Raw genomic sequence first — 16,874 nt, forward strand, 5'->3', positions numbered from 1 at the left:
TTCCCACTTTCAAGACATGCCCAAAAGGCAGAAGGAAGATTGGTAGAAGCGACTTCTTTGGGGAGGGTTGTCCTTGGACCACATAGATATCCACTCCCCACAAGGTGGTTCCCAACCAAGGTAAATGAGGGGAGCTTCAGAGAATCACTTGGAGAATGCGTCTCCTGGAGTTTGGGGAAGGGGGAAAGGGAACACCAGAGAGTAGGCCTCGTTCCCTCTTAGAGAAACTTCAAGCTGAGAGGCTGGGAGGGGAGAGAGGCCACAATGGGAGCAAACGGCAAGTTCTCCACTGGCCAGGCAAAGACATATCGGTTTTTCTCTGGATCAAGTGACCCAAGGAAGAGAACTGGACCTGAATCATTCTGACCAGGACTCCATCCAGAGAAGCAGATCACTAAAAGCCAAGAGCTGTGGCTAGAGTTGTAAGAGGATCATTGCCCATGCAAGGCAATGGTGTATTAGAATGTTCCTAGTGAAGTAGGATCACTGGAAACCCACAGAAGTACTCCCACATGAGAAAGAGCTAGATTTTAGAGATGTGCCACACTTAGAGGGCTTCAAAGCCAGATTACAAGCCAAGACACATCAGACTTTGTTCATTCTTCTCCAATCCACGTGCCTGATCCTAGAGGGGACAAAAACAGTGGCTTAAGAATGGGAGACGGGGTGGACCAAGGATGAGAAAAGGAACCTGTAACAATTCTCCCTTCCCTACTACAGATTATTGATTATGGGTTGATGGTGGAGGGGAAGAAAGGGGAAAAGCTTTCAATTGGATAAGAGACTGAAATTTTGACACTAGACTAGACTAGGTCTTTTCTTTGTTTATTGAAGTATAACAAACATAGGATAAATCTTTACATATATATTTCTTACATATATACACATACCTAGGTAGCCACCATGCCGATCCAAATATAAAACATTTCTAGTAATTCAGAAGGATCCCTTATGCTTCCTTCCAGTCAATACCCACCTTGCCAAAGTTACCACTATTCCAACTTTTATCACCATAGGTTAATTTTTCTTATCTTGACCTTCATATACATGAAATCATACATATGAACTCTGTTGTGTCTGGCTTCATTTGCTCAATATGATGTCTGTGAGAGAAGAGTTAACCATATGTTTGGGTGGGGCAGTAGCTCATCTTTTTCATTCATATTTTGTGTTACATTGTACAGTTATATCACAACTTATTTACCCATTCTCCTGATGATGAAAATTTGAATTTTTTCCATTTTGAGTTATGAAAAAAAGTTGCTAAACGTCTTCCTGAACCTGTTTTCTGGTGAACATTTCTGTTGGGTATACACCTGAGAGTAGAATTGTTAAGTTATAGAATAGGCATACGTGTAGCATTAGTAGATACAAATAATTTCCCAAAGTACTTGAATCACTTTCCACTCCCATCAGCAATATATGAGAATTTAAGTTACTAGACATATGCATTAATATTTGATATTGACAGTCTTTTTAAATTTTAGCTATCTTGATGCACATGTAGTGGTATCTCATTGTGGCTTTCATTTGCATTTTCCTGATGACTAATGATGTTGAGTCCTTTTTTATACGCTTATTGAAGATTTGGATATCATCTTTTATACAATGTCTATTCTAATCTTTGCTCATTTTTCTCTTTTTTCTTTTTCTTTTTTGTCTTTTTTATTGGGGTAACATTGGTTTATAACATTATATAGATGTCAGGTGTACATCATATTTCGATTTCTGTGTAGACTACATCATGTTCACTACCCAAAGACTGATTATCATCCGTTACCATACACATGTGCCCTTTTACTCCTTTTGCCCTCCACCATTTCCCTCTGGTAACCACCAATCTAATGTCTATATCTATGTGTTTCTTTTTTGTCATTGTTAATTGTCTACGTATGAGTGAAATCATATGGTATTATATGGCTTTCTCTGTCTGACTTATTTTACTTAGCGTAATACCCTCAAGGTCTATCCACGTTGTTGCAAATGGCAAGATTTCACCTTTTTTTGTGACTGACTAGTATTCCACTGAGTGTGTGTGTGTGTGTGTGTGTGTGTATACACTACATCTTCTTTATCCATTCATGCACTGATGGGCACTTAGGTTGCTTCCAAGTCTTTGCTCTTTTTTTATTGTGGGACCTACATTTTTTATTGATTTGTATGAGCCATTTATATAGTCTGGATACAAATCTTTTGTGGCTATCTGACAGACAATATGTGTATTCTAACTAACTTCTCCGACTCGAGGCATGCCTTTTATTCTCTTAATGTTGGCTTTTGTTGAACAGATGTTTTTTATTTTAATGATGCTCAATTGATCAATCTTTTTATATATGGTTATATTCTTGTGACAAGAAGATGTTCTCTGATGTTTTCTTCTAGTGAACTAGACTTTTTAATACCTGAAAGTGACTGGAAAAACTGGGTTCATCTTGAAATTTTATCCAAAAAGAGGGAGGAATGATTTCACAGAGCAAAAGTGAGCTAATGAGTGACAGTAATATTGTTCTCTGCTTGTACCCAGTAAAGTCTAGCTCATTCAATAAGTCAGTTATACTTGGCTTGACTATGAAGATTCCTTTGAGAAGTAAGTACATCATGTCTTTTTTTTAAATGACCAATCCTCCTAGTGTATGTATGAGAGACACTCCTGATTTATCAGCTAAGTTTACTGTAGATATGACATAGATACAGAATCAGAAGACTTTCTAGTATTGGATATATATTGAGTATACTAGGGCAATCCACACAAAGATATGCTTCTCTTATAATTTGATTTTCTTAGAAATGGTATTTGCCATTGGAGTTTTGTGTGTCATACTGAAAAGATACTGGGCAGGAATTTAGAAGTATTTCCAGTCCACTCTGTCACTGACTACCTAGCGATAGCTCTTCCATATCCATAGAGTTGATTTTCCACAACTGTATGGTGCAAGGTTGGATTTGGATTTCTAATCTGTCTTTCTGTACCCACTCAATGGTCCCAAACTAGAAACCTAGGAGTCATCCTTAACTCCTCTCCCTCTCACTTGCTATATTGACACTCACCAAGGACTGTCTATTTTACTTCTAAAATAACTTTTCAATATATATTTGCTTCTCATCATTCCCACTGCCACTACTTTACTCTAGGCCAATGTTTTTTCTCCCTTGCATCACTATACTAGCCTTTGAATTAGTCTCCACACTCCAGTCTAGCCCTGCTCTAATCCATTTTCCACATGCAGTCAAGTAAATGAACTTGACTCTAAATTAATAATAGTTAAGTTTTCTACAGTACTTACTCTGTGCTTGGTACTTTATCAGCATGATCTCATTTAATGTTTACGACAACTCTAAGAGAAAGTAATATATCTCTCTTTCTTTTTACATGGAGACACTAAAGCTTAAAGAGAAAGAATAACTTCCCCAAGGTCATTTGGTAAGGAAGAAGTCTACAAATCTGATCAGGCCACTCACTCCACTTCTTGCTCATAAGTTCACTGAATGAATCAGGTTATTTCTCTGTGCTAGGCCTCTGTGCAGGTGGTTCCCCTGCCTGGAACATGGTTTTTACTCTCTACTCCCCACATCCCTTTTCCTAACTCGTGCCTACCTTCCAGTCATCAGCACTGCTAAGGTCCCTGAGGGTTAAACTCTCTACTTACATATTCTCATAGTTTCCTATCTTCTCCTATCACAGCATTTATTACATTTTATTTTAATATTTGTTTAATTTTCTTTTCCACTAGATGTAAATTCTTTGATGGGAGCGTGGTCTATCTAGCTTATTATGGTTCCTGTGGCATCTGTATAATGCCTGACTTTTAGGAGGCATTGGACAAATATTAAAGAAAAATGTCGGCAAGATATTTTCTGATTTGTTGATTGTTCAATGAGAAGCACAATGGACCACAAAACTGCGAAATAAAGCCTCAAATAGAAATTATATTCCCTTATCAAACAGTCCCCAAATAGATCATCAGGAAGGTTGTACACGTGCCGTAAGTTCCTTGAATGCAGTGTCTGTATCTTATTCATTTCTGTAGTGCTTTCCACATGATGGGTATTTATTAAATAACTGTTCAGAACTGCTCATGATGCCTCTCTGTGGATGATCTTTCCCAAGCATCACTCAAGGCCTACTCATACCTCCCCTCATTTGAAAATACAGACTAGTATGGATTCTGGAGCCAGACTACCTGTGTTCAAATTCTAGCTCCACCAGGTGTATGACCTTAGCAAATGATTAAATCCTTATGTGACTCAGTATCTTCATCTGTGAAATGGAGATAATAATTGTACATACTTTATAGGGCTGATGTAAGGATTAAATGGCTTAAGATAAAGTACGAGAATGGTGCCAGACACAGAGAAAGTGTTCTGATACTGCTGCTGCTGCTACGATTTGTACTACCACTGCTACTGCCACTGAAACGAATCCTCCTTTTCTCTGAATTTCTTGAAAGCAAATGCGTTAGTTACCTTTTTACCTCCCTCCACAATGCCAGGACCTTGTCAGTCTATAATAAACATCAGTTGGGTAGATTGAGGGACTTTTGCATTTCTAAAAGGAGCCAATGCCAGACACAGTCAGACAAAGATTTTTTTTTTCAGGTGGGTCAAAGGTTCACTATTTATTTCAAGCTAAGTCAAAGTTGTGTTTTGTAGGTAAGCTGGAAGAATGGAATTGAAAGGCATTAGAAGAGTTCTTTTGAGGGAGCCAATTAAAACGGGGCTGCCAAAGCTAAAGCACAAAGAGGATTAGGGTGTTGATTCTTGCTTGATTTTCCAAGACTCCAACAAGTACACAGTTTAAGAAAACAAACAAGCCAATACATAGTGTAAGCTCTTCCATTTCCTTTTTTAATACTACTTTCATTGAAGAGTATCTGATGAAGTAGACCACCCTAAAAAGCAGACTGCCAATCTTGGGCAATGATTGAAGTCATAAGATAATGGACTGAGCAAAGTGTCAGGGGACTCTGTAATTCTGATTATCATACATCAAGATCACATTATTATAGCTTAAGGTCCACTAAATGCAGAAAATACAAAGTATTACAAAAAATTATGGTTCATTAATAGTATCTTTTGTACTCCTAGAAAGCACAAAGCAAAATAATATCTTGTATTTATATAAACAATGAATTCTATTAATAATAAGACAAATATTTACTTCCTTTTGTCAAATACCTATATTTGCCTTTTTATGTTTAATTTTTATCTGGATGCCTAACTATGTAAGATACAATAAAAATCACATATATGATTTAAAAATCACCAAGTATACATCAAAATAGTATTTTAGTATTTATAACTGATAGCAGATAACTTTATGACTGCATTCAACATTTATCTCTACTTAAAACACAGTTAACAGAAGTTTTAAACTAAATTGTTAAATCATTAAATTCAGGCTTAGAAATTTAACAAAGAATTTTCTTATTATTGATGAATAATCTTCAAAATTATTACACTGAGTGGTAAAGAAAGGGACGGTTACCAAGTTATCAATATCTGAAAATTCTGCTCAGCTCTATAAGGTGGGTATGTTTATATTTACTATTTCTCAATATATAGCAATTTTACTGAAATGAAGCAATGTTTTAGGATCTTAAATTCTAGAGTCAGAGAAGTCTGTTTGACTCTTGGCTCTATTTCCTCCTGGCCATGAGGACTTGAATAAGTTATTTAGTGTCCCTATGTCTTCTTCAGTAAAACTCAGATAATACAGTTTTACATTCTTTATCCGAAAATCTTGAGGCCAGATGGGTTTCAAAATTTTTCACATTTTTGAAAGAGTATATGTATATGGTATATATATTATATGTATATGTATCTACATATATGTGTATATATGTACATAAGTATAACATATATGTATATATTAATCTATATTACATTTATACATGCACATGTATATTACGTACATATATATGTACATAATACACATGTATATATATTAAGTAACCACTCTAGTGGACTCTGGGGAAACACTCTATAATCAAATACATTACATATTTTTGCAGCAAAACATATTAGTATTCATATTTAGTGAGACAGATAAAGTATACAAATAGCCTCATGGCATTTCAGGTCAGATATTGCTCTTACTCAAACTCTTTCTGGTTTGCTCTTGGTTTTCAGAGCCTTTCGGTTTCTGAATGTGGACAAGGAGTGGAAGAGCTGTAATTCCTCCTTCACGGGGCTGCAGTAAGTATTAAATGATAACCTTCATGAAGAGCACACAGCACATACTAAGTCATACATAGCTGGTAGTGTCATCTCTGTCGTCAACATTATTATAATTTTGAAAGACTAGAAAATACATCAAAGTTTTAAAAGTAATGACTGCTAATTGATAAAATTCTAATTGAATTTTATCTTGTCTATACTTTTCTATATTTTATAAATTCTATGTAATAGACAGTTATTACTTTTATGATAAAACAGCTTTATATAACTTAAAAAAATACGTATTCTCCCTTAATTTGAAAGGATTTACTTTCTTAAGTCATTGTATTTCCTTCCAGATTTTCTTGGTCTTGCCTTTTATCACACAGACAAAAATTCTTCTGAGTTTTCTTTGTTGAAAATCTTGGGTTATAAATTCATTAGGAGCAAAGAAACTTTATTCTTTGAATCAATATTCAGATTTTTTCTCTTCTGACAAACCTATAAACAAGGCTCTTTTTTTGCTATTCACACTAAAAACGTGGTTTAGCTAATCTACAAGGCGTTTCTTCAGTTCCTGAATTACCTGAATAATGTATTTACAGATCTGTGAGCTGCTGGATACCATAACAGTAAGATATCAAGGTGAATACCAAAATTCTCACATTAATTCTCCTAACACTTAATAGTTTCTGCTTCCATAAAGGAATACTTTAAAATTATAACTAGAAATCAAAACCACAAACAACAAAACAAAGACTTTCATTGGCTTTCCTTATTATTGTCCAGTGCAGTGCTATCCAGTAGAACTTTCTGCAATGATGGAAATGTTCCACAATCTGCATTGTTCAATACAATAGCCACCAGCCACATGGAGCTGCTAAACACTTGAAACATGGCTAGTACAACCAAGGACCAAAATTTTAAATTTTATTTAATTTTCTAGTTAATTTAAATTTAAATTTAATTAGCCACATGTGGTTAGTTATTAATGCATTAGCTGGTAGAGGTCCACAAAACTTCAATTGTTCATGCAGACCTTTTCAATGGAGACACTGAACACCATTTCTATTTTAAAACGATTTGTAATGCTATCCATATGATGAAATTTGGAGCTCTTTTCTACAATCTTACTTGAAAAGAATCATTGAAAATCAAATTGTCAGAGCTTCCGTGAATGAAAGTTTCTGCTTGAGTGTGCTATGTTGGTAGTAGTTGGTTAAAGAATTCATCACTTTACCTAACATTTGTGCTTGTCTTTATTCTCTAGTTCTGTAGGCTGTTCTATCCACCCTACATTGTCAATTATGTCTAATAAATAAATATCCCCAAAGTGGCTTTAGGCAGACAAACATTAGAAACAAAACAAAACAAAGAACAACCAAACAACACATAGTCAATAACAAATGAGCCTTCAATCAAAGAACTGTAGAAAGTGCCAAAAGCCAATTAAAAAATCTATCACAGTAAAAAAAACAACAACAAAAAAAACCCTTTAAATTCCACCTCAGCACACTGATCCTATTGTTCAGTATTAAAAACCTTACCCAGTTTTTGGAAACATCCAGAAAGCTTCTGTTTCGGCATTTATTATACTGCAGCTCACAATTAACACTGCCAGACTCTTTTCTAATCAATTATTCGCTAAGATGTCTAGCATTTCTTTGGAGCCCGTTACCTCAACATCACAATGGTTTAAGAGATGACACATGCCTGTGTACTTTTCAGAATAAAAGGCGGACTTTAAGCAGGTTTTAACACTAAATGAGAACAAGGGTAGGAGAAGAGAAATCAACCCTTTTAGTCAAAGTTGAGCTTCCGGCAAGCTGCAGGCAGCGCACAGCGTGAGAGAATCTGGCTCCAGAAAGTGCCCATGTGTTGACAGCTGAATAAGAGTTTGAAGGCTTAATGGTACAAATGTTCTGTCAATGGTACTGTTACACAGGGCTTTACTTGACCGGAACTGCCAAAAGTCTCCAGAGCTGTTGACAACCAATGATGTGAAATTAATTCACTCTAAGCTTTGACATTAAATTAGCAAGTTATTGTTTTTACAAAGGTAGTAACTCTGCACTGACTTGATTAACTGAAGAAAACAAAGGATCATTTTGTCCAGCTTAAAACTTTAAAGGAGTAAGACTTAATTAAAGACTATAAAAGAATACAATTTGTGCCCCTTCCTTCCTTCTTGAACAAACCCACTAGATATTAAATTGGTATTGTGTAAGATTTTTATCAAGTGTAAATTCAGTTTATGTCCCAGGTGAGAGCTCTACAAATGGGAAGTTTCCCCAAAAGTGTGAATATTCAAAATAATTTGAGAGCAAATTAGAACCAGGAAGAGAGAACTCCTACAGGTATCTAGAATCACATGTAAAAATAAAGACACTGAAGTCTATAAAATTACTTCCAATATTAACATTTGGTGTTTGGAATTTTAAAGCTTCTTCTAGGCATCTCAGTTTTAGGTAAACAATGACAAGTTAGTCTGAAAGCTACCCCACCTATAGTAGTCCTTGTCTTTTCTTGAATACCTGCAGCTCCTATCAGAGGGCCCTTATCTACTACTTAGTGTCTGTCTTCTATTAAGACTTACTATTCATGATTAGTATCATCAAAATGGGAAAGTGGGCCAGCCCCTGTGGCCTGGTGGTAAAGTTTGGCGCACTCAGCTTCAGTGGCCCAGGATCAGTTCCTGGGTGCGAACCCATGCCACTGTCAGTGGCCATCCTGTGGTGGCGGCTCACATACAAAAAGAGGAAGATTGGCAGCAGATGTTAGCTCAGGGCAAATCTTCCTCAGCCAAAAAAAAAAAAAAAAAAAAAAACTCCAAAAAAGGGAAAGCAAGCGACTGAGGACAGAGACTAGATCTCTCACATATTTTTCTAGCAGGTACACTATATTAGCCAGGAGCATGGGTTGTAGGGCCAGCTATCCTGGGTTCAAATCCTGTTCTACCTTTTACTGTCTATGTGACCCAAGGCAAGTTATCTAACCTCTCCGGGCCTCAGTTTCCTCAGTAAAAAGGGGATAACCACAGTACCTACATACCTTAGTGTTATTGCGAGGATTAAATAAATTTATATATGCTAAAAGACATTATACTTCCTGGTACTTATTAAGCATTCAAAAAATGTTGGTTAATTATTTTATTGTTAGTTTTTGTAAACAAATATAGTTAAGAAATAACAAAACAGCATCATTTTTAAACATCAGATATCAAGGTAAATAGAAAGAAGAAAGGCTGATAAAGGAAATGAGGTTATCCTCTTTTGACTATATCTTTTCGGTAATATTGACAGGTAAATTCTTCTATCCTACATGATGTTTCTATGAACATTCACCTTGTGATTTGTATAATATGCAGACTCTACAGTAGATAAATGAGGCTTATTCCTAAGGCCTGATTACTGATAGAACATAAAATGAGTAGTGTTAGAGGCATTATCTTGGTTATGATACTGAATGATTTATTCTATAACATAGCTCAGGAATCCTAATATTAACATATCGTGCAGCAATCAATCATATTCAATTTTGACTTTCAAATCTATGTGAAACATCAAATGATACTGCTAAGCATACAGCTTAATTGTATAGACTGCTGATGTGGACAATAAAGCCATTAGTGGGCCCAAAAAGCTAAATCAGCAGTATCGAGTCTGAAAATAAGAGCGGTTGGCATTCTGAAGAAAAAGAGTTAATCCACCAATTTAAACATGATAAAAACACTAAAAATAATTTGCAAAACAATTTTCCGTGCACTTAATAAATGTGTGTCAGAATAAACAAAAATCACAAAAGCTGAAAGTAAAAAAAATCAATTAAAATAAAGTCACAGGGCATGACAGAGAATTATTTCTGGCAGTTATTTGATATAATATGGTTAATATTTCCAGTCAGTCAAATTAACACAATTTTGCCACTGTAGATTTACAGTCACAAAGTGCATACTCTCAAGAGGCTTATTTTAAGAACCATAGTAACAGATTCCTTTTAGGCAGAGAACAACTTGACCATTTTCTTCTGAACAGAAGAAATGAAACAGAAATCGTCCCTCAGAAAAAATTAATTTGCTATACATTCACATTTGGCCATCTTTTCCCTCCTTGATTTCCCCTTCAAAGTCCTTGGATAGAAACCGGTCCATTTATCGCTCCATTTGTATCAACACATATGCTTTTATTTCTTATCGGTCTGCCTATTCGTATCATGTGTACTCCACCATGTTATTGATTGAAAGAAGCTCAGGCAAGGTGGTGTCAGCTTATACTCCTAAAGGGAGTCCCCTGAGCAGATTGGTGAGGCACTTAAGGTCAAGTCAGAATTGTCTGTTTCTATATTAAAACTGCAGGGCACAAAGAAAAGAAGAATGTAGAATTTTCAAGCATGCAAAACAAATACCAGCATCCAAGCTTTTTGTTTTTATCTTTCCCCACAGAGCTCAGAGGTACTTTTCATGGTAGAAAACTTGGCTTTGTAGAAACAAAAGTTATTTTAAAGCATTCTTCTTACTCTCTGTGCTTTCTTGTTACTCTCTTTTATCTCTCATATTTATCTTTCCAAATGGTTACTCCAAAAGAAGAGAAAGCATAAGGCAAATAAAGTCAGTAAACCACATCATGGCTAGAGAGAGAGGATCTAGTAACTATCCTTGGAGGTTAACGTGGCATTTTCCTGATGGCTTGTGAGGTAATCTGTACACTTTGAGGAAGGAGAATGTAAAGTTAACTACATTTGCCAATTGTATGCTTAGCTCCATAAAAATTTCCCAGATCTGGCTTAATGGAAAAACCTCAAAATTCATCCATCAAACACCTTCCAGAGCACATTAGACATGCCATACTTTTTCTGGAACTAAGGTTTCAGAGAGGAATATAATATGCTTGCCCTCAGGGAATTTCACAATTCATTATTTTACAGTATGATATATGCTGTGATATGCAATGAACAACATGTCAAAGGACAGAACAACATGTCATGGCATAAAGAGCTTGGGAGTTAGAGAGATTGGTGTTCCAATCTGCTTTTCTCCACATATTGGGCAACTCTTGGAAAAATCCTTCTTCAACTTCATTCTACCCACATATAACATGGACATAGTCTTATTTACCTTACAGTGTGCCCTAGGTTGATGGTTAATATATATTAGGTTGCCTTCCTCCTTGTATACCAAGTCAAGAACAATTCATTTGGTCTAAAGGCAGTGAAGATGACATGAGAAGGAGCCAAAGAAAGGGCAGAGTTGATGCTGGGTTTTGTAAAGCAGAATTTCAATGGAGAAGAAAGGGAAGTAAGGGATTCTGAGCAAAGGGAGCATCATGAGGAAAACAATGGAGCTATAAAAAGTACACGGCTGAAAAAAAAGGACATAGTGTGTTTAGAGGCAGGAGAGCATAGTGGTTAAGAGTGGGAATTATGGGGTCAGCCTGCCTGAGCTGGGATCATGTTGCCTACTAGGAGTCACAAATAACTTGCTTACTTGGCGTGTCACTTTTCTCATGCTTTGCCCATGTAACAGTACCTAAGTCATAGGATGTATTGAGGATTAAATGGAGGAGATAGATATATAATCAGAGCACATCCATAATAACATTACTGCTATTATTGTTAGAGCTATTATTAATTGAGAAATCTAGATGTTTGGGGATGGCTCAGGCATAAGGAAAATGGAAGAAGTGTGGATTATCAGAGTGAGATTTCTCATTCTGCCTTTGGACTCCCAGGCATCTGATTACCTAGTATTCTGGAAGCAATACTTTTACCTCAAATGGGTGAGTGGGTTACTTCTATCAGGCTACTCTGTGTCTCTTCCCATTGCTAAATATATTCTGGTTCAGTGTTCTTAAACCTGGCTGTGCATCAGAATCTCCTCGGAATCTGATAAGAAACAGGGACTTTTAGGTCTAAATCTAGAGATTCTTATTCAATAAGTGTAAGGTGGAGCTGAGAAACCTCCATTCTTTAAAAGCTTCCCTGGTGATTAGGAAGAACAAGCAAATTTGGAGACCTTCACTGTAGTCAATTCAGAAGCCAGGTCAATATGTTTTACTCTTAATACTCACTGAATAAAATAACATCTAGCTTATCTGATAATAACAGATTCATAAAAGCACTAGCCTCTTTTTTATTTTTAATCTTAAAAAAAACTCAGATTCATTTAAAGAAGGCATTAATGAGATTAGAATTTCTTTCTTAATTAGTTACTAAAGCATTTTGCAAGGATGATGGCACAACAGAGCAAGGAAAGACAGAGGCAAGTTAACTTTTCATCAAACATTAAAAAAGTAAATACCATTTTCTCCAATTAAATATCACACCACCACCAAAATAAGTGGTTTCACCGTTATTTACTCTATTCTCAGTTACATTTAGCAATGACAATTACAAAATGAGAAATCCAAGTAATTCATCTCAGTTTCAACATTATTATTAGAAAGATCTAAATTTTGATATGTCAGAGTCCGTTTGTTCTGTCAGTAGGTCTCTCTTAAAAAATATCAATCAGCCATCTCAGAGAGCTCCATTTGTTTCACAAAATAACTTTTATTTTATTAAAATCATTTATAGCTTCTTAGCACACCTATGGCTTTGTTGATCATTATTTTACAGAAGTTCTAGAGGAAGAACATTTTAAGCAAAAGGCTGATAAGAAATACAAATAAATATCCCTGAAGTTATAATATAAAAATAATTTTATATGATTTATAAATAAATTCAAGGCCAGGGCAAGATACAAGGGCTGGCAAGGTAAGCCCAGGGACGAGGTCAAGAAGGGCCACATTAAAAGTCTGGACTTTATCCTGAGAGGGAGGAGGAGCTACTTAGGGATTTTAACGGTATTTACGTTATAGAAGGGCCTAATACGGTAGTTTTTGACCTTGAATACATATTAGAATCACCTGGGACCTTTTAAAAATTATCAACGTTTAAGTTTCTCTACACTAGGATCCTAATTTAACTGGGCTGGAGTGAGGCCTACACATCAGCAATTTTTTAAAATACTACAGTCAAGATTGAGAACTACTGCTCAGACTGGAAGCCTGGAGACCAGCAAGGCTATGAGACGATGGCTGAACTAGGGCCCTGGTGGTGGAGGTGAAGAAATGTGGGTAACTTTGACAGATATCCAGGTGATGAAATCAACAGAATGCATTGATTGGTTACCTGTGGAAAGTGAGAGAAATACATGAAGCAAAAATTACCATGAGATTCCCCTAGAAAAATGGGCAAATTGTGCCATTCATTGGCATTGAATTCTAATAGACCTGGGTTTGGATCTCACTTCTCCATTTCCTATTTTTTTAGGCTTTGTGAAAATTATTTAATCTCCTTGAATCCTATACAAAATGGAAACAATAACACGTCAGAGAAGTATTATAGAGATTATATGAGATAACATATATAAAGGACCTTGTACAGTGCCTATCACAAAACACGTGCTCAATAAATGTTTTTCCTTCCTTCTTAAAACACAGCTACTCCAGGTGTAGCTATTGTGAAAAGTCAGATGTGTTCATTTAAATTCCTAAAGAAATCAGATTTGTTTCAATACATGAAATTTTGTAAATATAGTGTTTAACAAATACTATAATTTCTATTTCTCAGAAGATGCAAGACATTTCAAAGGATGTCTTGGATGTTGGAAAATAGTGTTCTATCATTTCTAGAAATATAGATACATTGAGAGAAGCCATCTGCTTCTAATATTGTTAAATTATTCCAAATACAAACAGTAAGGATAGACATGAGTTTGATAATGAAAGACTGATCTTGGGAAAAGCCTTCTAGTTTCAATTTGTAAGAACAAGGTCTCTGAATACCTGGAGGATGCTTTCAACTTAGGGCCTTTGCATTGGCTGTTCTCTTTGCCTGGAATGTTCTCCAGAAATCTTCATGACTAACTCCCTCATGGCCCTCAAGTTTTTGCTTCTCCTAAATGAGACCAACTTGGTCACCTATTTAAATTGCAACCCCCTCACCCCTCCTCCAGCACTTCTGGCTCCTTTAACCTATCTAACATTTCTTTTTTTTTTTTTTTTTCCTTAGCTCTTATCTCCCCCAACCTTTTTTTTGTTTTCTTGGTGAGGAGGAGCAGCCCTAAGCTAACACCTGTTGCCAATCTTCCTCCTTTTGCTTGAGGAATACTGTTGCTGAGCTAACATCTGTGCCAGTGTTCCTCTACACTGTACGTGGAATGCCGCCACAGCATGGCTTGATGATTGGCGTCTAGGTCTGCACCCGGGATCCAAACCTGTGAACCCCAGCACGTCAAAGCAGAGCACACGAACTTAACTACTATGCCACTGGGTTGGCCCCTCTTATCTCCTTTAACAAACTATATAATTTACTTATTTGTTTTATTTTTTTATTCTCTTGTCTCTTCACAATAGGATGTAAACTCCATGAGGGGAGAGATCTAAGACTGTTTTACTAGTTTGTTATCATTATGCCAAGTACCTAGAACAGTGCCTGGCACAAAGTAGGTATGAGATGAATATCTGTTGAATAATAAAAGATTTAAAAATTGCCAACAAAATTCCTAGGTATATATCCCTGTATTGTAAGTAAGAATACTACTAATAGAAAAAAAAGTCATCAAAACTGATTTAAAACAAAAAAAAACAGGATAGATGAAGGGGTTGTTGAAACCAAAAATACTTGTTCACTGGTATTAATCAATGCTCTCTCCACTCTTAGAGCATCTGTTGCCAGGACTAGTGGAACAGAGGAAAGGGTAAGTGTGTTAGCAGAAAAGCCTGGCTTTTGTAGGCAGTACTTTGGGAGTGAGGCCTGATCTAGTGTTAAGAACAAAGATCAGAATTGAAGAGTCTGTCATTTTGCTCTTAAGCATTAGAGATGTTTTCTTATGCCAAAAAAGGGCATAAAAGTCTACTTCCTTATCAACAATTTATCAGGGTACTACCCGCCTAGCCATAGAGAAGATTATAATAATTTATATCTGGCTAAAATATCATTAGTGTTCATTCTCTCTCTCTCCTTCCCTTTCCCCCTCTGCTTTCCTCCCTCCCTTCCTCCTTCCCTCCCTATGTCCCTTTCTCTCTTTGTTTCAGGAAACATAGGAGAATGATGATAATATTCTGCTCTTTGATAAAAATATGATCACAATCCAGCCTGACTTCCTAATCCACAGAAACTGTGACCACAGAGATAACCAATCTTTCTTCTGACTGAACCACAGCTGCCTTGAAGGGGACAATCAAGCAAGATTACCAGGGCACCGAGGATAGCCTAGGCTGGAATGACTTCATGAATTTCCAGAGAAGAAATTAAATTACATCATAATGCGATACCTACATTACAGAGAACATGAAAAAAGGAAAAGTGTTTGATAATTCCATTTTGCATGGATTTCATGATACATCTGTTTTCTAGTCTAAAGATTTCTAGGAGATGAGAGTAAAATAAATGGGGTTTAGGCAACTCTAGAGAATACAGATTAAGATAGAGAAAACGCCAGACCAAATAAGCCTAAAGTCATTTAACAAGGCAATGCCTGTTGATTGATTTATATTTGGTTTTGTAATGGGACTGCACACAGAGTCCACTGTGCCTAACTTCTTGCACTTCACATTTTAGCCCCATCCTCGGCAACGGAAAGCCCAATGGGAAGGCTGATGATAGAAGATCAGATAATCTGCAAAGCAGATAATCTGCTTCTCACAATTGAGTATTAGAACAGTCTAGTAGGCCACCTGAGCCCACATAATATACCCTTTCCAGGCCCACAAACAGGGCCTTTCAGGTTATTGACCCGAGCCCAGAGGCATCATGGAGGCTCACAATTAAAAGGCTTTGACCCAACTTCTGACCTCAGTGTTCGCTTCCTGTGGAGAGTGTCTGAACTGGCCTAACAGAATTGCAGACTTAGGAATGCTGCCCAAATTACTTTCATTCTACCTTCAAGCTTACAAAACCATTAGGATCCTATTTGTTCAGATATATGCTGGTCCAACAGCTCAAACCAGTTCTTTGTTACACAGAGGGCTTCGATGTTCCCAACAATTACTTAGCCCTTACTCCTATCAAAAGTGACAATCTTTACTTTAACATATGTAGTGTGTGTATTTGAAGCTTCAGCTCTATGCTTAATTGATGAGTACAACATCTTTTATTGATGCAGATTTATCAGAAGCCTCAGCAAGATCATCAGTATAAACAGGTCTTTGAGAAACAAGACTGCCAATAAAAGTTACTGTTTACCTTACTATTGTAATTGCTATTGCTGGGAGAATAAATGTATATTCAAAACTAGGAAAGCTGGGCTAAAATATTGAGATTTGAGATGAAACAAATATTTCATCTCATTTAATTGCCTGTGAAAACTGCCCAAATAACTGAGAAAATCAGAAAAGTGAAAAATAAGCTTCTTCAGAGATGAAAACCCAAGTCTTGAGAAACAGTCAGAAAAAAAATTTTAAAAGGGCAATTTGATGCTAGAAATTAAGTACTTCATTCTAAATCAATGTATTCCTTTCTATATTTTTTGTTCTCTTCAAAGAGCATGGCAGTAAGAGATCATACTCTTTCACTGAGTATTTCTAGATCATCCCACCATTGAGTACTGAACCAGATATATTACTCTTAGCTGAGAGAGATAAAATTCTTGACAGCTTGAAGAATGGTCTCAGCTCTTGTCAAATTATGCAGTTCAGGGTTCATTCAGTGATTCACACTACACAAATATCTGCTTACCA

At 36.2% G+C, this 16,874-nt stretch overlaps 1 protein-coding gene across 14 annotated transcripts in view; it reads right to left on the reverse strand.

Moving 5' to 3' along the window:
- Positions 1 to 16,874, reverse strand: part of SLC10A7 (solute carrier family 10 member 7) — a 239,304-nt gene that overhangs the window by 97,643 nt on the left and 124,787 nt on the right. Inside the window, exon 6 of one of the 14 annotated variants that reach the window (XM_070504854.1) lies at positions 554 to 625. The exons of 11 other annotated variants lie outside the window; for them this stretch is intronic. In XM_070504854.1, the coding sequence (XP_070360955.1) occupies positions 569 to 625 (57 nt within the window). In that variant the 3' untranslated portion in view covers positions 554 to 568. Of the gene's footprint in view, positions 1 to 553; positions 626 to 13,119; positions 13,324 to 16,874 lie in introns of those variants that run through there. 2 more of the 14 variants (XM_044767156.2, XM_070504858.1) reach the window with 2 other exon arrangements.

This window comes from Equus asinus, chromosome 3 (genome assembly GCF_041296235.1).
Source record: "Equus asinus isolate D_3611 breed Donkey chromosome 3, EquAss-T2T_v2, whole genome shotgun sequence".
In the NCBI taxonomy this organism is placed as follows: domain Eukaryota; kingdom Metazoa; phylum Chordata; class Mammalia; order Perissodactyla; family Equidae; genus Equus; species Equus asinus.